This window comes from Cariama cristata, unplaced genomic scaffold (genome assembly GCF_000690535.1).
Source record: "Cariama cristata isolate BGI_N322 unplaced genomic scaffold, ASM69053v1 scaffold17560, whole genome shotgun sequence".
Taxonomy (NCBI): domain Eukaryota; kingdom Metazoa; phylum Chordata; class Aves; order Cariamiformes; family Cariamidae; genus Cariama; species Cariama cristata.
Window position 1 is genome coordinate 11349 of NW_009595465.1, and position 25192 is coordinate 36540.

Here is a 25192-nt window from a genome sequence, read left to right on the forward strand (position 1 = left end):
CAAAATGAAAGCTTTTTAAAAAATGAAGTTTTCCTTTAAAAGTTCATTGAACCCCTAAAGATTTTTTCCTTTGTAGCCAGAAAAAAAAATAGTCATGGACTGTAAAAATTGCAGATGGTAGTACTGGTGGTAGTAGTATATCAACCTTGCCTATATTCACACACTTAAAGCATTCCAGGTAGGAAAATACATCTACTTTTTGGAACCTAACCTTGCCCTTCATTATTATCAGACCAATTTTTCATTCTTGAGTTTATCTGTAATACCAGAACAATTAAGCTCAGCCCTCCTGGCTCCCCATCACCAGGGTGTGCTGGAGGTGAGCAGAGGTATGGATCTGTGAGTGTATATGTGCACACTTGTATGGATAGATATCCTCATGCGTGCACACAAAACCAAACGTACACACACAAGGTGTTACTACAGACTGGAATAGTGCTTGTGTCTGTGGTTAGACCTCTATATCTCATGCTTTTGTGCAATGTATAGGTGTTACCTTTGCATTAAAGGTGATATTGTTTGCTTTTCTGTGAAAAGATACTGTAATTTTGATGATTTACAGGGGTTAGAAAGCGTTTTATGTTGGGCATGTTCAACAGAAAATCACTGTACCTCTTCAAAATGGTTTCTCAACTGTTATTCCTTCTCTGGGGAATAAATACATCCTCTTTCTCCACTAAAAAAATAAAAAGTCCAGGACGAATTTGGACTCGGCTGTTTTTTAAGGAAATCCTTAAAGCCCTTGGTAGAGATACGGACTGCCTCCAAGGTGCAGGGAAAGTAGGGGTGACATTTCTTTAATGCACTTCACAATTACCTGATTGTATAGGGCTGATTTCCACTGGAGTTTCCAGGCATCACCTGGCACGCCTGCCAAGGTACCACGGCGTAGTGGGAGTGCTGAATGAGAAACTCATTTTTATGTAAACCACATACAGTGAAACTCAGGAGCTTGTGTAGCTGTAAACCAGTGAATTTACTACAGAGGAGGGAAATACGCAGTACTGGTTCTTCAGCAGTTCTGCAGTAAATTTTATTGTAAGACAATTATGATTGTTATAACCTTCTGCCCCCTCCTTTTCTCTCTAATGAGTTTTCCTGGATTAGCAAAGCATCGTTAACTCAAGTGAGACTTTGGGAAATATGTAAGTGAAAATTAGGTATTTTGAAAATAGTATTTTATTGATCTAAGCAACAACAATTTTCTTTAGGTTTGTGCTGGAGCCCCTCCTGCCAAAAAAGATGCATTCTAGGTCTCAAGATAAATTGGACAAGGACGACCTAGATAAAGATAAAAAAGAAAAGAAGAAGGAGAAAAGGAACAGCAAGCATCAAGAGATATTTGATAAAGAATTTAAATCTACTGATATCTCTCTGCAGCAGTCTGAAGCAGTGATCCTTTCAGAAACGGTAACTTTATTAGCAAGTAATGCTTTATCTAATTCTGAGCCGTGTTCTTTCTCTTTTTAAATAAAAATGTTGATTTTTAGGATTTAGTTTTATTTTTAGACTGAAAGTAACTCTAAGGGAATACACTACGGTGTTAATAGACGTGATAATGAATCAAAAATACAGATTTTATTTACAGTGTAAAAAAATCATGATATCTCTTATGAAAATCTTAACCAAAAGCTATATATGACTATTTAATAAAAGGAACAGATGGTATATTGTAAGTAAAATAAATGCTACAGTTTTAGCAGCCTTTTGAATTTATGGTTCCCAATAGATCATGATGGGTTTTCTCATATTTCAGCTGACTACGGCAAGACACTTTTTGGTGGAAATGTTACAAGGTCATTTCGTGCATGGCAGTTACGTATTCTTGAAAGGCTATTTTGAGCAGAAAATCGTAAGCAGTTCCACTGGTGGCTGTGTGTAAGAATATTAACTACAGGGCATATCTCTCTTAAGCCCTGTCTTCTTGGCATGTATTTAATTCACTGAAACTGTCCTAAAGGCTTAGGTAACTTGAGAAGTTTTAGCTCTGAAATTGAAAGCAAGGCCATTTCAAGTTGGAGCAGGGAGTGCGTGAACTAACTGTCCTCCAAATCTCTGCCTGGACACCTGTTTTGAGGCCAATAGTTTAAAACTTACCCTCCAGAAATAAATGTAATGTTCTTTTAGAGATTTGCACAAGTACTTGTAGAGCCAACTTTTGAGTCAGCCCTGTCTTCCGTTGGTGGATGTGTCATTTACATGGGACTTCGAAAATTATTTCTCTCTGACCTGTGATGACTAGATCCTGCAAGTTTTTCTGTTTGGTACTTGTAGCAGAATATTACTTAGATGTTCAGCCACAGTTCCTCTGTTTTCTGGATTTGCTCTTCCTTTTCCATCCAGAGTTGAGCTAATCTCTCAGATGTGTCTTCTGACATCTTGGAAGATCAGAGTTGTTTTATCTGATGTGGCCATAGACCTAGTATTAGCTCAGCAAAAAACTCAGATAAAATCCCTTTTGTGCATCTCAGACTTTTCACCCAGACTCCTTTGAAGCCAGTGAGTTTTCCCATTGACTTCAGTAAATTTTGGATCAGCCCTGGTTTGTTTAAATGGAGATTCCTCCTGCCAAAGACAGCCAGGTGAGCATCATTAGAGTGTTTTGAGACAGAAAATACATTTTGCATAGATATCCATGTCTTAGCTTTTTGATGCAATGCATTCAACTGCACATTGCAGCAGTCATATTTTGACTAAACCTGAGCATTTCAATGGCAAGACTTGCACTCACGTCTCCCAGATCCCCAAATGGGCTAGCAGAACTTGTGGGAGAAGAGCATTAGCCATAGAAGAAGAAAACTGTGTTTCAGGACTGCTCAGTCAGCCGGACTTGCGCAAATCCATAAGACGGAATGGGAGGCATCCAAGGATGCTGGAGAACTGGTTGATGTCACTGCAAGGTCACTGTCGTCTCTGAGAGGTCTTGGACATTGGAGAAGATTGCTTATGACTGGAAGAATGCAAATGCTGGTTGGAAAGGAGGACGTGACAACCCTTCAAGGCATATTCCCATTTGTCATCTGAGGAACAAAAACGAGCAAAACCCAACATGCTTTGACTCAAGTTTTCCACTCTTCCCAGTCAAGAGCTTTCAGTGCATGTCTGGTATGGCTAATATTCCCCTGATTATAGAGGGAGAGGGAAATTAAATGTCAGAATTAGTTAGTTACAGTTACTTGGAGCTTCTTGAAATCCACAGATCAATAATATGAAAACGAGTTTACTGGTGAGAGAAGAACGCTCCCTTTTCAGTATCTGCAAACTACTTAATGAGCTCCAAAACAACCAAGTCTGTTTTTAATGCTTGGTGTTAGTGTGGTTCATTTTCTCTTGTAGGTGAAATAGAGGAAAGACTAGTTTTAGATTAGTTTACAAGAGGGATTGTACAATTCCCACTGCTATGTTCAGGAATTTTGTACAGATAATGTCAAGCAGTTTAAAGATAAAATTTGTCTTGTCTTAAAATTTTTGCACTCTGGAGACATGTCCGCTATTAATGATATAAAAGGGAATTTGAAATTTGTGGGTAGGAATTCAGCTTTTCCATTGTTCTACTTTTATGGGCTGCACTGTGTGCAAGTTCCCTTTTTAAGCTGAAATTACTCCCAAAGCACTGTTACTACTGTGTTTTATGCAGAAAAAGGCATTTTGATTTCTCTTGCATTAGGAACTTGGAAGCAGAAATTTTGCTAGCTTTAAAAAAGATAATGATGAAAGGGAGGGGGAAAAAGTTAAGGATTGTTTTTTTCCAAAAAGGTTGGAATCCAGATTTGACTAGAAATGGAAATTAAAATAAAGATTTAAAGAGCTTTTAAAGTGAGCTTTTAGTAATAAACTGCTAATAGTTACTAGATTCTGTATTACAGTTACTGGATTCATTCTGTTCGAGAATTTTAGAACTAGCTTGGACCGTCACTAATTCACTTGCAAGATTTTGGTTATTTGGTGGATTTCCTAATGGATTCTTAGCTCTGACTTCTGAAATATTTGGGGGTTTTACAGCAGAAGACGTGCTTTTCTTTAGTACGATGACAAGTTATAAATCCCTTCAAAAAGACGAATGACAGAATGCCAGCTTGGATTTGTCAACGGCAGATCGGTCAAGCCCTTCTTCCGTCCGCGATAGAGGAGGAGGCTCTGTGGGTAGGAGTGTTGTGGCAGACCCTCGATGTGCCGACTTCAGTATGACTTTTGGCACATCTCACACCGTGTTCTCACAAGCAAGACTGGGCGATCAAGTCTGGTGAGGTGATGCTGAAGGATACGCAGCAGCCTGGAAAAACTGCGCTCAAAATTGTCACGAGTGAGACGGCGTAAATGAGAACTTGTGATGGATTTGGATAGTGAGATATGTCAAAACAATGTATGTGCAGAAGCACAGTGCATGGTCAGCCTCTTAATCACTGGCTCTGTCTCATGTCTGTTTATTAATAGGAGGGTTTGGTATGTGTCACTCCTGTTTCATCCAGGTGTCATCACAGTTTACAACCAGCCCATGCCAATTGTAGCTGGCAAATCGCAGGCTTGTGCTTGATGGTTCGAAAGTCCAGTTTCAGATATTCACCCCACACACACATGCTCACACGCAATTATCTGTTGCCTGACAACACTCGTATTCTAAATTATTCTTCGCCCACCACAAATAGGTAGTTATCAGTGGTTTGCTTTCAGGAGGGAAGGATGCATCAATGACCTTATGTATGAATCTGTTCTGGATCCTGTGTTACTCACTGCTAATTGGTTTGTGCAACGTAATTGCAAGCATGATATCAAATTTACAGAGAAAATCAAGTGAGAGGCGCAGCAGGCATCTCACACAGCGGTCATTCCCTTCTCTGCAGGGCTTCTGCTACTCTTTTCAGAGATGATGTTGTCTAATGAAATGAGTGTTTCCATCACTGCGATGGACTTTCTTATGTAGGAACCTCTTTTTTTCCAATCAATTGAATCGTCATGGAAGAACGTGGGAAGATTATAAAACTGCAGAATTATTTCATGGAGCTTTTACATTTTCTTCAAAAAGGAGCATTCAGAGGCTGTTTTGTCTAATTGTATGGCTTAAATACTTTTTTCCAAATTTCACTGTACTCATAATGAATTTATTGACTGATCAAAACCCAAGCCCTAATTACAGAGATCTTGTACTACTATGATCTTATCAGAAGATAAATTAAGCACTTTGGTATGTGAAGATGATCAGTAATGTCTTTATAGTTTTCTAGAGATCTATATCTTCTTTTAAGTATCACATAAACTTCTTTAACATAAATTCTCATTGTTCTTTGATTCCGTGAGCTGATAGCAAGCCTAACACTGAAGCCAGGTAGTTAACAGACCACTTGAAAGCTTGTGTTAGAAATCAGAATAACAGGCTGTACATTTTATTGATTTAGTGGCGTCTAACATCACTTACTATTGATCTTGCTTTCATTAGACAAAAAAAAATTAGCAATGCATTCATTATGGATTAGTGGTCTCCAGAGGGTTCATATTCCCTAGCAGAACCGTGACTTACATGAAGCTTTAAGAAGAGGACCAAGCTTGTCAGTCACAGAAGTAGTTAAAATTTCTTTCAGATAAGTAGCAACAGATCAGGTTAACTTGGGGACTTGATTCTAGTTGGATTTTCTCTTGATTCTGGCATTGCAGCTTTCCTAATCAATTAGCATGTTTTCCTTAGCTGCTTTTTTATAATTATACCCCTCCAAGAAAGTGATTACTTTGCTTATCCATTCTACTAAAAGTATGCTTTAAAAGATCTTGAAAGAAGAAACCTTTGGATTCTTTAGGACTTGAATTTTAGTATCAGGCAAATTTCTGAAAGGTTACCCTGACGTCTTGATGATCTTTCAAAAAAAAGTTACATACTTTATGGTCATTCGTTTGTCGTAGAAGGGTCTCAGAGACACTGTTGTTTTGCTGCTTGCATTTTCTGTTTTGTCCTAATGCAGCACTTTGGATGTAATTCCTTTCTTAACTTCAGGCTGCTGCTTCATTTTCGGTGATCTCTTGGAATTGAAAAATCCTTTCTTCACTGCGATTACTAGAAATATGGGGGCCAGTGGATGGGTAACAAACAGTAGAGCTCAGAACCCCACTCAGTAAAAGGAACCACCTTAACCAAAGCATTAGCTGCCCATCAGATTACAAGTATCATTTCAGTGTTTCTGATGGAAAATTTAAATGGACTCTGAAACAGCCAGAGCAAAACAATAGGGATATTTCAGTGAATTAAATATAAGCACAAACAGGCACCATCAAGAAAGTGTTTCTGGACAGAGGATGTCTTCCTCAGAAGAGAGTTTCGCCGTGAAAACAGTTAAAGAGATAAATTTTAACAGGGAAGTAAAGCTGTGTGAGAAGAAAGAGGAGATTTTGAATGCTGTATCATCTTGAGTAGGGATATAGACTTCCTTAGCTGTTATTAAGCAAGTGTTTGGGGAATTGGCTCATTGCTTCAGAAAAATATGCCAGGCTACAGGAAGGTCTGTGCATTAAGTCTCATTGTGATTCCTGGGGAGAAGGGGAATACATTTGGAGCTGTGAAATACCGCATTAATTCAGAAGTATTGTATGTTACCATTGCCCTGTTACTGTTTAGGAGCTAGTGGGGAAAATGGAGCAATCCCAAGGTCTGCCACTCAGTAACAACGTGTGTTCCTTTACTATCTCACTGGTTTCATCCCTGTGCAGATCAGCCCACTGAGACCACAGAGACCAAAAAGCCAAGTCATAAACGTCATGTCAAGTGAAAGACGTTTCTCCGTCTCTCCGTCACCTCCCAGCTCCCAAGTGACACCACCCCCAATAACACCACGGACAAAACTTTCTTTCAGCATACAGTCCAGTAAGTCTTTAACTTAAACTAAATTTTCTTTTCCTAGCAAGTTTTATGCAAAATAACTTGTAGTGGGGAGATGTGTTTCCTGAGCATTGCATTACACCTTGGTTTGAGCTCTTTGAGTGAGTCTTTTTGCCATCACCATGGGACTGCTTGCAGGAACAAGAGCTTACCTCTTAACATCATGCTCCTTGCATTTGCCAGCAAAAATTATTTCAACATTTTACAAAAGCAAGCAAATTTGTTGCATTGAAAATTTTTCTCTTCCGTTTTCAAGTAATCATTATCAATTACTTAAGTATAGAATAACTGTCAAAAATTACTGTTGTACGTGATTCTCTATTGGATTTAGGAAGCATAAAGGCTGAAAAAGTAATCTTTTAATGTAATTGTACCTTAAAAGAACTTTTATTTGCTACGTAGTGAGTACAAGCCAGAAGGGGGAAAAAAAGTCAGTCTTTTTGATGTATTTTTTGTTTGACATCTATCACTCAGTTTTTCTGTAAAATATCATCTATTTGCTTCAGTCTTCAGGAAACCCTATTGCAAAACTGGGCGTAATACAACACCTGTTTCTTTTACAGTGCTGTTTTCCAAAACCTGTTGTTCAGAGTTTTCAGTTGCTAGTATGTGACAAAAAAAAAAAAAACAAACACTTTAGATAAAAACAAACATTTTAGATACATGTACAATAGTCAAGAGTTCAATGTTAGTAAAGAAGAAGAATAGATGATAAGCTCTAAGAAAAAAATCTTCTTCAGTCAAGGTCACTGTTTTCTTTACTTTTTTTGATACTTAAAACCTTTTCCCTTAAATAGCAAGTGTTTGGGAAAGTTCTTGTTGCCAATTGCAGATATGTGCCCTGTGAGCAGGAATGTGTTTCTTGTACAAATCTATAGCAACAGAATTGTCTTCTGAAGGCATGTGGTTTTGTTTTAATAATTTGAAATTGTTGGTTGCAAACACGTGGAAGAGGGATAAGCAAGTGCAAATCAATGCAGTGTTTCATTTGCATCATCAGACACTCAAAGCAATTATTTTGGTAACTGTGAACTCTCTGCATTCTTTACAACTTGATAGCCAAAAACTACCAGTATGCTAAAAGCTGGAAATACAGAGAAGTAGAGTATATATACTCCTGCAAAAAATACTCTTTATATTGGATTATTTCTTCTTGTGTATATTTTATTGAAACTAACTTGATCTCTTTTTTAAAGAAGTATCTGAAGCTATCATGTGTTTCTGAGAATGTTTATGCTATGTGCTGGAGATTTATGGGTGTTATGTAAAATAGGTTCAGCTTACGGCAAAATTCATGGGATTTGTTCATAATCATTTGAGGAATTGTAGTGATACATTTTGTTAGGAATTGCAAAGATAAAGAAGTTACTTCAGTGCAGAAATCGGCTAAAAGCAGTTAATGGGTTGCTAAGCAATACTGCTTGCTTGTTAGCTGGCAGTTTAGGAGAATGGAGTGTAAAATTTTATCATTAGGTTAAGATGATAAAAAAGTCGTGTGACTGATCTCTTGCCAGCTCTGCGATATTCTCAGTGGCACATGTCCAGTAAGGAATAAATATTCAGAGTATAGTAGTCTGATAAAACACCTTGAATAATGATAGCAAACCAGAAATGATGAGTAATTATTTGTATAGCGACTGGGTTAGCGAGGTACAGTTCAGCTGAATTGAGCAGGAGAAAATTAGCAGATCTGTAGCGAATACATCTTCTTGAAACACGACTGAAAATTCCTGAAGTTTGTGTTCAATACCTGTTTCTGCAATAGGATAGATGACTCCTGGATTTCATTAAACTGTGTGAGAGATTAGCTAGTCAGGGCAAAGAATTTTTTTCATTTTAGAATATTGTTTTTCTACTAATTAGTTTGCCAGACTGCACGCAAATACGTTGTTAATATATATTATGAACTGTTCACATGGATGGAAATACTCTGTCCACATTGCAAGGATTTATTGCTGTCTTGCGAAAGGATGAGGTTGTGAAGGTGCCACGTACAGGCTGTAGGAACGCAGTGGGGGCTGCAGAAAATTAGAGCTGTAACAGGAGCTGGGGAACGGAGGGAAAGGGGCAGAAGCAGAGCAGGACGCAGTTGCACAGACAGTTGGTAACCATCCAGGTTGTTCAGATGTTAAAGTAGAGTTGCCTCCGCACCTTGTTTCCTCTGCGGCTCTAGTGAAAACATTGCTCAGCTGCCTTTCCATGGATCTTCCAAACGTCAGCCTTGAAGAAACAAAGGGTTTGTGTAACTCCTAAGAAAATTTTTATTACCGTCTTCTTGGTAGCGCCTATTAGCCTACATGTAATAACTTAGATGAAGTTAGTAGATACTGAAATATTTTGTAAGATACAAAGATGAAGTGTTCAGGGCAGTTAAATTCACTTTATTTAGGGTAATAATGTGTTATTATGCTCATTTTCAGTTTCCACCCAAGGAATGTATATAGTGAGACCTAAAAACATGACTTGTTTACAGCAAGTACCCAAAGAAGGTTTCCCTTTCTGAAGCAGGATTGAAGGTTCTGCTAAAGTTCTAAGTAAAGCTACAACTGTAAAGGAAATGCCATTTTACAAACCTCTCCCAGTATTACCCTAAGCTGCATGGAAATAACAAACAAACAAATACATATGTATGTAGATACATACGTAGTTGTGGATGAGACATGCAGGATGTATGTCAATGAGCTGTTTTGTGAGGTTTATGGTCCCAAATGCCGATGATCTTTAGATGTACAGTATGGCTGGGAAATTCATACAAAATGAACAGGGAAGTTCATTTGCAGCATCAGTATTAGTTACAAATGGGTAGCGTTGCTTTCGGTTGCATGTTTAATGGCATGAGCTTAGCAGAAGTCGATTCTGATGGGGGTATTTAAAGGAAAGTATTACGAATGTTTCGGAAATGGAGAAATCCTGTCGGTGTAGAAAAGGAAGGATGAAAAAGAGGAGCAATGGAAAAAGTAATGAAAAATTCAGGTCCTGGAGGACAAGCAACACGTTTCAGTCTGATGTGGAAGAAGCCACTGAACGTTTGGTGTCCCAGGATGGAAAATATTCTTCTTCCTGGTGTAGTTGAAAGTTCCAAGTGAAAGGATGAAGAGTAAAATTGCAGTTTTCGGTTACAAATCAATACAGGCACCTTACAGTTAAATTGTGTTAGTGAGAGGCCATTTTGGAGAACAATAAAAGGATACTTTTTGTAAGATATTGATAGGAACCTTGAATAAAAATATCTGCATAAGTAAGTCCTCCACTTGTTTTACACCCCAGTAAAATAAAAATAACCTTTTTTCATTTCCTAAATGAAAACACTTCCCTAATTTATCAAAAATAAATTAAGTTTCTTATCTCGTAGAGCTCACAGTGGGTTTTGTCTGTGTTAAAATGACTGAATTACCCTGAAATACACCGTGGGTGGATTTCTACACAAAAAACTGTGTATCAACTCAGACCTCAATAAACTTTATTGTCCCTCAGGCTATTCGCCTTTACAACACGTACCTGCTAGGATTTATCTGCTAAGAGAAGGGAACTTTCTACCCAGCAAACAGTAGTAAATGTTTTGTACTTTCACTTGCATGATTTTATTTACTCAAGAACTAATGACTGCTCATTTATTATAGTTACCTGGAGTTTGAAAGTTTTTAAGAGAGATGTAGTTAATTGTAGGCTCTCATTTGTGCGTTTTATTAACAAGAAGCTTTTATTTTACTGAGGGAAAGAAAATTAAGCTTAGCTCAATTAGATTTTCTTAGTGCACTTTACCAAAACTTCTATTGTGTATTAATGAACAAGGTGAAAATGCAGAGCTTACAGCTGAGAAATTTACATTTGCTACGCTATGAATATTTTGGTGTGAAATCTGAAGTAAAAATTATTTTCTGTTAAAACCAGGGGATTGATCAAGTATTTTGAGCGTATCCTAAAAATTAGTCCAATGTGACTCCACAATGCATACTTCCCGTCGGTGCGGGGGTTGGTTCATTTGTTCTGCTTTCCTTTAAAATCCCTCATTAGATGAGCTGCAGATAATTATAGAGGCATTGGAGAGCAGACAAAGATATCTCACGTGCCGCATTATCGCAGTATCAATGCCATATGAATTCGCGCAGTCAGGATCTTTGGATTGGATTCGATTATTGAAAGAGTTAACTCAGTGTTGATTTTTACAGATCTGGAGCTGAATGGTATGTCCAGCTCAGACATCCCCGACGTTCCTCCTCCTCTGCCTCTCAAAGGAAGCATGGCCGATTATGGGAACCTCATGGAAAGTCAAGACTTGATCAGCCCGACGACCTCTCCCCCTGCCCATCAGAGGGTGAGTCCCAGAGAGGGTGATCATTTTCAGCTATTTTCTTTGCTTTTGTACCTTGAACAATCCACGGCAAGATGTAATCCTGCTCGTGGACATGTCAGCAGATCCAGAGATTTCTGCAGTTGCAAACAAGTGTCTGGAGTGTGAGGGAACAGCATGGCTCACGGGGACTGACCTGAAGGAAGGCTGGATTCGTTCTAGTGGAGAAGATGAAGCAAAATGTTGTTAGCTGTGCTGGTAAGGGAGCTTTAACCGACGGAATATAGTCTCAGCAGCAAATTAGACTTAATAGCCTTTCAGTCCTGTCTCAGGAAAGGAAATAAAACATGTACCTGACACCTTTCCTTTCTAGAGCTCTGTTCTGTCGACATTCAATTGCCACTGGTTTCCTAGAGGCAAACGCATGTGCCTCCTTTGAGGGAACAAACTCAGAAACACTCTTCATCATCAACAGGGTTTTCAACTTTCTGAAGAAAATACACTTTTTCAACTTTGTTTCCTGTATCCTGGAAGCTTTTAAAAATAATTTGATCCTTTTCTTTAAAGCAGCACTTTTGAGAAGTGCCATTTATTTTCTTTTTGAAGAAAAAAGTATGTTTAAAGAGGTGTGGTGGGTTGACCACCAGGTGCCCACCAAAGCCTGCCAGATGCTAGATGCCCCCCAAAGCCACTCTGTCACTGCCCTCCTCAGCTGGGCAGGGGAGAGAAAATATAACAAAAGGCTCCTGGGTCGAGATAAGGACAGGGAGAGATCACTCACCGATTACTGTCACGGGCAAAACAAGCTCGGCTTGGGGAAAAATTAATTTAATTTATTACCAATCAAATCAGAGCAGGGTAATGAGAAATAAAACCAAATCTTACAACACCTTCCCCCCACCCTTCCCTTCTTCCCAGCCTCAACTTCACTCCCGAATTCTCTCCCTCCTCCCCGCCAGCGCCACAGGGGGACGGGGAATGGAGGTTGGGGTCAGTCCATCACCCGCTGTCTCTGCCGCTCCTTCCTCCTCAGGGGAGGACTCCTCACCCTCTGCCCCTGCTCCACCCTGGGGTCCCTCCCACGGCAGACAGCCCTCCACGGACTTCTCCAACGTGGGTCCTTCCCAGAGCTGCAGTTCTTCACACAGGGCTCCAGCGTGGGTCCCTTCCCCGGGGTGCAGCCCTTCAGGCACAGACGGCTCCGGTCCCCCGCGGGGTCACAAGCCTGTCCAGCGGTGGGTCCCTCTTGGAGCCAACTGGCATTGGCTCCATCAGACATGGGGGGAGCTTCTGGCAGCTTCTCTCAGAAGCCACCCCTGTAGCCCCCTCGCTACCAAAACCTGGCCACACACACCCAATACAAGAGGTTTTATTTTCTTTGACTTTGAAGTGTATAACTTTGACCAAGCTGTTATTTTGTGGAAAAATTCTCAGCGGTAATGATTCTTTTTTGTTTGCAGAGGTATCTTCCAGGATTTCTCTGAAGTTCATCATTCAAATGCAATTCTGTTGAGTAATTTGCTTTTCAGTAAATTTCATGGTTAGAGAAAGCATTTCTAATCTCAGTAGAGAAAGAGTCAGGCATGAATTTAGTTTTAACTCTGGGAATAGTTTTGTTTAACACAGACTATCGCAGTGCACAACAGTACACAAGTCCGTTTTTTTTTTCCATGGTTGAAATTGTAACTGTGTTGTTGCAGGAATTTAGTATTTTCAGGCTAAATGGGGAAAAAAACCCAGATATAGAAGTAACTTCAGGAATGTGAGTAGTGTTACTCAAAACACCATGTTTTACTCATTATATGCGTATATTGAAAAATTCTCTACACCTATCCTCAATTCCATAGTTCTTCCCCATGGCAGGATGGATTTAGTAAGTATTTTCACTGAATTTTTTTGCGAACCCTATTCCTCTAATTTCCATCAAAGTATACTGAGCTCTTACCCATTTCCCTGGCTTCTTTCTCAAGGGCCAGCTCTCGCTTGACCTGAATACAGACCTCTAATTGGAAAATTACAGAATGTGCAGGAGTACTGCCAGGAGTTTCATCTAAGGAATCCATCTTCATGAAGAAACCTGAGAAATTCAAATTAGGTTTCAAGTTTCTTGAACTCTGTATGAGCTCCAGAGTAGTAAATTCATTTTGTATGATATACTAAAAGTTTTAGGTCATGGTAGTAGCTCAGGATTGCTAATGTGAGTTCAATTTTTAGTTAAAAAGCATTGAAACAGTGAGATGATAAAACATATGGTGAGAAATAAAATCCCAATAGCTGTGTTCCTTTTCCCTTCCTTGTGAGGCTGTTTGAAGGGATTTCCACTCGGTGAACACATTAGATATTTACTGTACTACTTGTAAATGCCATCATGCTGTGGTGGTTGGAGCCCAGACCTGAAGACGACTCAGGTTCCAGCTTCGGTCTCTTTGCTGTTGAAGATGTGACCTTGTGCTGCTCCTGTACCTGTCACGAGCAGGGTTTCCGCATCATTAAGTGGAAGTTTATAAAAATAGTATCAACATGCTCTCTTGGTTTTTTGCAAAGTTTTATTCAGGTCTTAATATTTTTTCTCTCTACGGTCTTCACTGCTCAGACTCCTTTAGTATTTTTTTAATTTTTTTTTAATGTATTTTATAATTGTAGAAATGGACCCCATTGTTTAAGGTCCAGTGTGGAAGGGCCTCAGGATTTAAGCGTACCTTAGAAATGCGATCAAATATAGGCTATCTCTCCTTAGCTAACTGTCCAAATTTTACTTCAGCATCTGTATTTTTGTAAACTTTCCAAGATGAATTTCAAAGTCTGGAAAATGGATCTAGAGTAGATTTGTCACAAAACCACATGTATTAGTCTCAGACTTAATTTTAGGAAAGGCTTGTAGTCTTATAACAATCACTGTGCATTTATTTCATTCGGCTTTTAGGAAGGAAGCTGTTAAAGAACATAAAGAAAATGAGTAGTGCTGGGCATGAAAGATCAGATGGGTAAATTCTTATTACTGCTGTGATTAAATCCCACTCCACAGTTCTTAATGCCTTGTGTTTTATGGGTCAAATAGCTACATACTTCATAACTTTATAATTCTCTGCCTGGTAAACTGATCATCTTTTAAATTACACAAGCTTTGTATCAGTGAAGAAAAATCAGTAAAAAATATATAGATAATCTTATCTTAGTAGCTTTTAAACTGGAAATATCTCATTGTATGAGAAATTATTACATTGTTCACTCTGGTTGTCTTGCAGTCAGTTAGGAAAAACAAAAAAAAGTGCTGTAGTGAACTGAAAAGCATGCAGTGATAAATGCATCAAATATGTCAAATCAAACTGCAGGCAATAGTGTCATTTAGTATCTGAGGCAGTAATCTTAGATTATTTGGAGTCCACTGTTAACTTGGTCTACCTTAAGTCTTTTATCAAAGTGATCATCTAATTACAATTTTCTAATTGTCCTCTTATTCGTTGTTAACTGTGAGACCCTTATATATATTTCCCTGCACTGTATGATTTGTTCTGCTAAAAATGTTCTTAATAATATATGGGAACATAAAAAAAGAAGTCTACGACTCCTGCAAGGATTATTATTACATCAAGGGATTCCTTTAGGCACTTCTCATTCTTTATGGGTTCATCCATACCCTTGCATACAAATCAACTGCCTGCTTAGTATTCACAGCGAGAAGGGAAACTCAAAGAAAATAGACAAAGGAGCACTTACATTTATGATATCGGCTATAACACTTACTAAGCATCAGATAATGGTTTGGATGAGAACATCTCGATCAATCCGGCATAGAGAACGTGGCAAGGAGGGACAGCAAAGGCTGAAGCAGTGCATAATTTGAGCACCCTGGTCTCGTGGAAGGTGTCCCTGCCCACGGCAGGGGAGTTGGAACTGGATGGTCTTTAAGGTCCCTTCGAACCAACTCTGTGATTCTGCGATAATGCCCAGGAACCGCGACGGTCTCGCGTGGCTGGTGACGACGGCGCTTATTTTGACTCTCTGGGATCCTGTTGCACAAGCAGCATTCAGACTGATGTTTTGGATATAATGGAAGTGTTTACACAGAATTAAAAATGCAGGGGGATTTTTCATGTGTTGCGATGCATATCCTGCAGTGCTGATCATTATCTCTTACATTAGCTGTAGCGATCAAAAAATGACCTTAAAGGCTTCAGCAAATGTACTGTCCTCCTGTGGACAGAGAAAAAGAGTTGAGGCTAGAAACCCAGCTGAAACTACAGAGGCAGCAGGTCATTAGGGAGCACTACTTCAGGGTTTGCAATTATTCCTTCTTTGACATTATTTCTCAGGAGAAATGCCCTTCCTTCCCAGAGTGCCTCATGCAGCCCCCTGGCTCCGTGCCCCCAGAGCAGGGAAGCATCTCAGCATCATGGTGCCACCTGCCCGGGACCCTCACCGCTGGTTTGGTGGCCCAAGGCTCACCACCGCCTTGCTTACCACAGCAGCGGGAAGGCAGTTGTTAGGAACGCTATCCTGTGGAGATGTTGGAAAAAGTGAAATTGGAAAAAGTGCGTTATTAATCCGTTACATTAAATTAGAAAGTTGACTTTGTGGGCTCCGTTTGCTCACAAATGGAAATAAATGTCTCCTCTTCTGTCTGATACTCCAGATGTCTGAAAAACAGGCTCTCTGGCCAAAGGCTTTCCATGATACATAGGAGTATATAATGTGCCCAAAAGAAAAAAAAAAAAGAATTTGTTTTTACTTACCATCTGATCATTATTTTTGCCTGCTAGAGATGGGAAGCATTGCAAGCCCTCCCTCCAGCACAACCTCTCTGCCACCTCCCGCCTCGACTCGGCTGGGGTTTGGTGGGTTAAACTCTTGCCAAGCAAAGAGTTTCTGAAAAGCTTACAGTCGCTTTTTAATAAGTCTCAAAATCAATGGACTGCCACTGCTTATTACAGGATTTTGAGTGAAAAATGTGTTCTTCTCCTGTCTACCCGGAGATATAGAGCCCATGATGTGTCCCTGAGCAGCACCCTTGATTTTGTTTCGGAAAGGGCCGTGTCGCTGCCCTCAGCGCTACGCGGGATCAGGCTGCGGGTTTAGCTCCAGCCAATTGGTAATGCATTTGTTTATTGCTCTCGCAGGGCCCAAGCCTTCAGTAAGAAATACAGTTTCAGTCTGGAGTCTAAACCTAATTCTGAGGGTATTGCTCATAACTCCTGAGGTCTGTTTATGTACAGACCCGAGCGGAAAAACAGTGCCTTTGAAAACTGAGTTACCCAGCGCGGTCTGAAATACTAATAGCCTCCACATGCAGAAATGTGGTTCAACAGAGCGAAAATCGCATTAGCCGTGCTTTAACAGAGCTGGCACGCACCAGGAGCAAAGTCCTCCCTGCATGAGGGATGCAGACCTCTGCTAGGTTGAACTCTCCCCCTCGTCCGCCGCCGTCACCCCTGTGGGAGCATCCCTCCGGGGAACACCCCACCGCTCCCCCAGCCAGGGTCCTGCCAAAAAACTCCATGGGGAAAATCTGAGATACTGATTCGAAGCAATTCCGTGTTGCCCGTTTTGAGGGATTGTTCACATCGCCCAAGGAGAGGGGATGTTTAGCACGTGGCGGGTAGGAGCACACAAAAAGTACACCTCTGCAGAAAGACTCATAAAATTACTTTCTTTTATCAAAGTACACTCCAGCAAGGGCCGCTAATAGCTGTGATACGCAGTCAAGTGAAACTCTTAATAGATGAAGTATGGCAACGGAGTTTAAACAGTCATTTTACATGGGTTACCTGCGGTATCTTCCACATAACTTTGCTCCCTGGGTCGAACAGCCACTTAGCTTAAACTGTCTATAATTTGATTCAAATTAGTGGAATTGGGTTGATTTTCTCCGCTGGCGCATTATTGCTCTTCCAGAATGGGAGCGTTATTCCACCAAGACCTCACATTATGTCTTATTTTTCATTGCAGATACTAAATGAGCAAGTTGCTGCTTGTCAGGCGACTCGGCTCCATGCTAAAAACAAGGGTGTGAGTGAGAAGGAACAATTCAGAACTCAGTATTTGAAAGCATTTACACAGTCCTGTGTAGTTGATAGCCTGTGCGCATCTCATTTCTACTGGTTCTGACCTAATTAGATCTGTTAATCCTTCAAACTAGAGTGCGTTTGATTGGATCTCCATAGCTTCTCGTATTGATGACCATTTAATTTCAATTGAAAATAGTTACACAGGAAGAAATCCCTTACAGAGTCACAAGGACCATTTTTGGGAATCAAATTTCATTTGATTTTGTTGGGGGTTTTTTCTGATTAAAAAATAATTCTAGTGTCTTATTTTGCTTCTTCAGAGAGTAGGAAAAAAAAGGCATTTTTTCGTCCTCTTTAATTGATTTTTACTGCATCCTGAAGTGTATACTGTAGTGTAGTTTATATCCGTAAGAGAATGGAGACAAATGTTTTTAAACTGGATTCTTTTCTTTATCAGGAGAAAACAAACAAATGGGAGCAATTTCATGTTTGAAGCAGAAGGAACAGATTGCTTCTGGGTTGCAGATGTGCCTTTTACATAAGGTTTCTGCTTCCCCTGAGGTACCCGTGAGTCAAAGATTCTGCCCAAAATAGGTTTGAATGTGAACCAGCAGCCTCTATCGTTTTGTCAAAAAGTAAAAGCCGGCTTTAAGATTCAGCAGGTTCACAATTAACCGCTGAAATATAAACATGAACTCTGCAAAGCAGGTCTTAATTAAATGTAAAATCGAGGGAAAGTCTATTTTGTATTTCAAAGTTTGTAAGGGGAAGCGTAGCAAAAATGAACTTCATAAGCCTAGTAATGATTTTCTGAGTATCATATTAAAGGGGGAGAGAAAGTGTGCTTGAATTTCTTCCTGTGCTGGAATAAAAGGGAGCGGGTATCAGTCGTGGGAGTGATGGCTCGATTTGGAGTTGCACCAGTTCCATACTGGCACATTTTGTCGTGCTAATTTCTCACTAATGTTGCCCCAACGAGCGTTACACGTCCTACTTAATATATTCACTGGTAGCTTATTATATAAATGAACATGTACTAAATTTATCCGACTTTCTAATGGAAATTGTAAATTCAATTATAATAATTATCTACCTATCTCTGTTATTTCTTTCTGCCTAATTTGCTTGCAGAATCTAAGCTCTGGTAGGTTTTGTGCTTGTTATTTATAGCATATATATTTAGCTTATTCTCATTGTATTTGCATTGTATCTGTTCTTCAGAAGCAGGTTTTCAGGGATAATTTGATTGTTCTCTGATCAATATGAAGGGCTCATTTGTTTGAGAAATGTCTTTGATCTAATTGAATTGAGAATTATTGCCAATATACTGTTATTTAAATTCAAAATGGATTTTCACAAATGATGCTATCAGCAGAGTTAGTTTTCTCTAGTGATGAATACGAAGTTAAAGATACCATCCGAGAGCAGAGCACCGAGGAAATTTTTATGGTTTGTAATGTCTTTTAGAGGGGCAGCTGGTTTATTTAGTTATGAAATGAATGTCATCTCCGTGAGGAGTTCTTGCATGTTGTACGCTGATGTTCTGCAGACCACCAGCGTTTCCCAGAGTTTGCCCAGAGCCCCTGCCTTGGTACATGACTGTAACTGAGCAGTTTCTCAAAGATTTTGAAATCTGCAGATCACAATTAAATGTGTGAGGCTAAATAATGTGGACAGTCCAGCTCTTACTGAGGTGCCTTTGTAGGGATTCAGGAGCTAACTTAACTTACCAGGTTAAGAATTTGGTCAGGTAGGGGAAATATTTAATGGCTCTGACTGTTCGTATTTAAAAGATGGATCAGCAGTAGCATTTTAATTAAAAGGAAAAAAAAAGCAAAACTTCAGTTTTGCATTTAGTAAAATAAAATTCTTATTTTATCTGCTTTTCATATGAGTCTGTTGACTTGGTTTTCTGACGTGGAGGTCATTGTGTCGCACTGTAAGTCAGGAATAAATAGTGCACGGTTTTGAGCCTGCTCTGGTAAATGAATGCTGCTTACTCAGCAGGGTTTTCTTGAGATGTGCATTTCAAGCAGCAGTGCCCTTTTGAGACTCAAACCTTTTAATAACCTGGTTGTTTCTTCAAAAGAGCCAGGTTAAACTATAACCGGACTCTGAACATGAAAGTCTTCATTGCCAAATATGTTCAGCCTTGTCCTCATCGGTGAGCAGGAGGCTTTTCCTGGTAGACGGGGGAATGCGCCTTTCCCGACAGGGCACCCCCAGGCTCCGGTGCCTTGCTCTTGGTCCAGAGTTTCTCATTCAGCAGCAGATTAAAACCAATTGATTTGTGAGTGGCTAACTCATTTTGTAGCCAAGGAGGAAGGTGAGGGCACGCACGTCACTGTGTTGGTGGTGCTGCTGGAGAGGCTGGGGGAATGGAGAGTGGAGGGTCTCTGCCGTGGCAAAATGGCGGGACAAGCTTAGGGCCCGGCTTGCCTGGCGGTAGTTTGTGCACCCTGTCCGTTTGCCATGGGGGAGAGCCGGCAGGAATGAGGGAAGTTGTAAAACAGATTGGAAAGTATTTCTTTCTTTCCAGGTAGGATACAGGAAAATTGTTCCAGCAAAAATCCAGCCTTCCTGGCTCTGCCAGTATGCAGTCTTACCTTTCAATTTAGTCAATGTTAGTAAAACTGTCATCTGGTAAAAGCGCTGGATTTATAACTTCATGCTGTCTTAAAACCTGCTTTGAAGAGGCCATTCGGTTACCTTACGGATAGTTTTTTCCTTCTACCCTTACACATCTCTGGGAACTCCCGGTCACTAGATTGCAGGGGCATCAGGAGCCTCTCTGGGCTTGTGCCTTGTGGCAGAGGAAAGGCTGAAATGTCCTGGCATCGCCCTGAACCACTCTTCTTTTTGGATAGCTGCTTTGGGTATCTTTTAAAGGAGTGGCCTTGATTCATATGCACTTTCACGTGGTTTATCAGTTGCTTGTACACCAGTTTCTTACTGTGACTGGGAAATCATCGCTTACGCTGTCCAAGATATTACTAAAAGTTGGAATACGAGTATCGAGGTTGCAGGTGCAGTATCTGCAGTGTGATACAAAGGCTTTTCAGGTGTTTGAACTGTTCTTGTAGTGGTGATTACGGAAATTTGGCAGAGTCGGTGTGTGTCGTCGGGTTTTAAGTGTGAGCGCGTGGAGCCAGCAGTTTAGTGTGGGGTGGGTGAGGCGGGACGGGTACGCTGAGACACAAACAGTGGAAATGAAAAAGCATCATTATGCTTGGAGGAGAACAAAAGGCGGCGGCTGGCTGAGCGGGGGAAGAATCTTAGGAAAAAAAAAAACAAAACCAAAGCAGCACTTATGAGCTGTGACACTGCAGTACAGCCTGTGCGGTGATGGGAAACCTGTATTGGCTGCATAGCCAAAATGCTTTAGAAAACCTGACTGCAAAGTGTACGAGCAAATGGCTGTCTTCGCAAGCTCTGGCTGAAACAGATTTTATCACATATATGGTTGAACATTATGAAAAAAAGTCTTAATTTCCTTAATGACTTTTTTAATTTGTCCAATTAGCCGGTGAATCTAACCAAGGGTGCTCTTGTTCTGTTGTACGATATATGAAGTGATTTAAAATATGTATATTTGAACAGTCTGGATTTCTGTTTTGAATATTGTAATTATAACTGAATGTGTAATAGTAAATTGCAAGTTACTTATCTCTTTAAATGGTTTCCTTTTTTTTAGTTATTATTTGTGTTCTAAATGTGCAAAATACAAAAATAATGGAAAAGCAATGAACCTGTTGCTTCAACTTGGCGTTTAAGCTCTGTAGTGCGTAGAGGCTGAGGGCAATCAATACAGACCAAGAAATCAATATCCTATCATGATATAAAGTGGGGAATTATAAACTTCTCCAGTGCTTTCCAAAGATTTTTCCTGAAATACTGAGCTAATTAATCATGAAGCCTTGAGAGATTTTTTCATTGTCAGAAGTAAAAGTTGTATTTTAAGCTAATGACCAGGAGCATTCAGTATTCATAGTAGCAAATTCTGCAGAGAAGCTTTCAGGAGGCAGAGGGCTACAGATTTACCTGCTGTCTCTCGCAGTTATATATGAAAAAGAAAATGTTTCAAAAATCCATTCATTGCTAACGCGGTCTATCAAAATTGGTTTCTTCCAGCACCTGCCACCTCCGCTCCCCAGCAAGACTCCCCCACCTCCGCCTCCAAAGACAACTCGGAAGCAAACGTCTGTTGACTCTGGGATTGTCCAGTGAAGAAGGAAGCATTTTTTTTTCCAAAGATAAAGCTGTAACAATTCATTTCCCTAAGTATTTTATGGTATATAATGTTTACCTCATTCAGGTGTGCAGTATCTAACATTTAGTGCAATGACTCTAACTCTGTAAGAAATCCATTTCTAGCCGTGTGTGGGAAACAACACTACATCACCCCTCTTTCTGGGGTTATTCCCTCCCATAACTTGAAAGAAATCTGGATTTCTACTTGAGACTGGGAGGCATTCATCAACTGACAGTACCCTCTTCCTAAACCTTCTCCCTGCTTCTTCTGAATAACTTCAGGCACATAGGTAGCTGTGGAGATTAAAATGAGAGTTGAGTATTTTGTACCTAAAGCATTTAGGTAGCTATGGAGTTTAAAATGAGCTGAGTATTTTGTACCTAATCTCAGTGTATATAGGAATCGATGGTGATATTCACATTGAATTTAGTGCACGTTGGAGTAGGCTTCACAGTGAAGAGAAGGTGCCATAGGATTTCCCCAAGTAAACGGTTCTGCCCAGGGCTAAAAATCAGACACGGCTTATTTCTGAAATGTGCCTTCTCTTCAATTGTTCTGTGTTACAAAAAAACTGATTGCTAATGGGCTTTGTAAAATTAGTCATTGGTGATCAGTCGTTTCCATTTTCATTCCATTGGCCATTCTTCTGGGTGTTGATCAGTGGGTAAAGCAAGGAAGCCTTGTAGCTGCTGACGGGCACGAGAGTATAGGAAAAGAAACAGAGTAGGCAGATAGGAGACTCCTGGTCATTCTGAACCTAGCGATGGAGTACAGGAATGGGAAGAGCTTTTTCTTTGTTTCTTTAATGTGTAATATTTCATGTGGATTAGGATGAACTGAATGGAATCACTTTGTCCTTGTGCCGTCATTCTGTACAGCGTTTGTATATATGATGGGTTTTAGAATGTTTTAATTTTTATGATGCCTGCTTTTCATGTAATAATGAATTAATGTACCTGCAAAGAATGCCTTACGTATTTTTAATTTGCTAATTGCTGAAAGTGTAAAAAAAAGCAATTTTTTTTCCCAGATATTAGGCTCTGAGAAATATTGAACAATGATGGGGTGGGGTGTTGGGAGGGAGGAAGGAAACTAACTTTATACTCTAGCGTTTTTTATTGTCATCACACTTTCATTTTTTACTATTTACAATCTTTTTACTCTTACAGTAGATTGTTTTTAAATATACCACTGACTCAAGAAATAAAATATTATTTTAAAAACTTGTCTAATAAAATGCATACATTTCCTTGGTATTTTTGATCCTCACTGCAGAATTTCAGGAACCATTGCAATCTACAGAGGGCTACGTATATACCTGCTTTGTGTTTTTCTGAACAATTTTGCGGGAGCCCATGATAAAGCTGAAGTCTTTCATCGTACTGGTATGCTTGTTCCTGCATGTATGTACTACTGAGATAAAACACAAGTCAGCACTAGAAACATCCATCTTTGTATGCTGTCAATATTCGTAACGATAGCTTACTTTTCTTTAAGTTATAAGTTACCTATTGGTGAGCACTTCAGAAAACAGGTGAGTTTTAGGTAATGTTTTCTGCCTCAAGTAGCTGCTACATGGTGCAAGTAGCAGGCAGAAGCATGACTTACACAGCAGTAAAACAATAGTACTGTTACAAAGGCAGAAAGACTGCCCTTCCCATAAAAAGTGGCTCAAATGGTCAATTATATATTCTCATAATTTTGCCTTAAACCATCATGTCACTTTGGTTCAAACGAGCACACTTTTTCTTGCGATGTGAGATAACATCAGCTACCAGAGTGTCGCAGAATTTACTGTTAGCTGTTGTCCTACCATTCCCTATTTGTTTTGTTATTAGTATAATCTCAGTTCAAGAGGAACAAGCTGGGAAGGATTCTTAGCTACAGTTGATCAGATATTCTTTCCGTAGATGATTAATAATGTATTACAAATTTAATTCTGTCAGTCTTTAATTTAATTGAAAATTGCTTTAGAGACTGCTCTTGTTACTGCGCGGGAGATTGCACTGGGATGCTGGTGAGTTTTTCTCTTTTCTGTTCCATTTACTTTCTAAAGGATAGGAAGAAGCTTTCACATGGACCTTTAACTGGATGCTTGTAAATTGTATTTCTGATAATGTGTTTGTTTTCACACATCCTTAGCAAATTCCTGTGCTCCTGTAAGTGTTATAATTTGGCCCTGCCAGGCTCCTCAAACAAGAGCTACACTTTCAAATTGGTCTTACTCAATTGGTAAATCTCATCTGTGTACATGTTTTACAAATACAGGAGTTGAGACTGGGAATTGAAAATCAGACTCTCAGATTCACTTTCAGACCCAAATTGTCACTATTTTTACAATCTAACAGCTTCTTAGGCTGTAACTTGTATAAAATCCTGCCAGAACGAATTATTGCCCTCCTCAAAGTGGTGTAAAAACACACTTCAGCAAATCCAGAAACTAATTCAGTTACAGTCTCTAAGCAGTGAACAGTCTGCGAAGGCTGTTACTTTTCCTACAGTATGCTCTCTTCCTTTATACTCCACTGGTGTTGTATCAGAGCATCCCAATGCAACACGAATTTCTTGCGACATTCTTTTCAACAAAGCTGAGCTAATGCAGAAGAGCTTGAGACGAGACAATACAGAAAAAGAAGGTTATTTGATTTTAACTAAAATGGTATCACACTTACTCTGTCATGCTGACATCCTCAAAAGCATCGAGGCATGGATGTCCAAGTGATGAGTCTGGAGTTCCTTGTGGTCATGTAGAGGACAAGAGGTGCCTGTTGTGAAGTCTGCATCCCATCTCCTGCGCTGTTCTGAGGTTGGTGAACATGTGCTTGTTGTTGGATGTGCCCTCGTTCCCTTTGGACATTGATGGTGGCTCTGATCTCCTATCTCTTTAGTCTGTCCTGTTTCTGTGGGAGTTCATTAGGCAGCACTCAATGGATTCGATGTCTGTTGTCTCCCCGCCTGGTCAGGATACTGTACAGTTCCAGTTCTGCCTTTCGTCTTCCCACCATCATCCCTTAATGGCCTCAGTGGGTCTTTTGCTTTCCTCACCTCGATCCCTTGAGTAGCTGCCTGTGGATGTGGTGGGATTGGGATGGCCTGGTCCAGCTGCCGCTGCTTTATCCTTCTGCCAGCTCTCCTGGTGCCTCCACACCCAAAGGTCCCCATCCAGACTTCATTCAGATCAGTATTTCTGCTACAGGAGGATGCTGAAAGCAAGCTGCTAGGAAAGGTGACCCCTCCATGTCTTCCATAATAGACCTTGTAACAGGGCATTAGCAGGATCCACAGGGACCAGTTTTTCACCATTTAAGACAAGTACTACTGTTCAGGGATTAACCTCCCCCCAAATGCTGTCCCTTTGCCCAGACTTGAGAGCAATAGCACAAGGCTTTGCAACGCAAATTTTCCTGAAAGAAGAAACTCAGAGGTGTCAAGTTTCTAGATCGCATGAGAAAACAGAATTTCAGTAGCCTGTAATTTTTGCTTCTTGAAAGTTAGCTTGAATGTACTTAGTGAAAGTTAACTTACAGTGCCAATATAAAAAGGAGAAGCCCTTAATACCATTTCTCTGAGTCTTGACTTGGGAGCGAGAGGGTAACTTTTACCGCTGTGCACATCAATTCCCATCAGTCCCATGCAAAACCACAGAAGATTTGTTGGGCTGGTTGTTTGTTTTTTAATCAAATTTATTTTCAATGGGAAGCTCAATGCAAAGGTCAGTTCTTAAGCCGGTTTCCATAATTGACATTTATGATTACCGAAATGTCTCTGATGATATCACAAAT

General features: G+C 40.0%; 1 protein-coding gene across 1 annotated transcript in view; it reads left to right on the forward strand.

The window, feature by feature from the left end:
* DOCK1 (dedicator of cytokinesis 1) overlaps positions 1–21912 on the forward strand; it is a gene marked incomplete at its 5' end in the record, with an annotated part of 28597 nt that extends 6685 nt beyond the window's left edge. Inside the window, 4 exons of the mRNA XM_009702307.1 lie at positions 1212–1410; positions 6694–6847; positions 11032–11177; positions 21290–21912. Of these exons, the coding sequence (XP_009700609.1) occupies positions 1212–1410; positions 6694–6847; positions 11032–11177; positions 21290–21385 (595 nt within the window). The remainder of the gene's footprint in view (positions 1–1211; positions 1411–6693; positions 6848–11031; positions 11178–21289) is intronic.
* Between the last annotated feature and the right edge of the window lie 3280 nt (positions 21913–25192).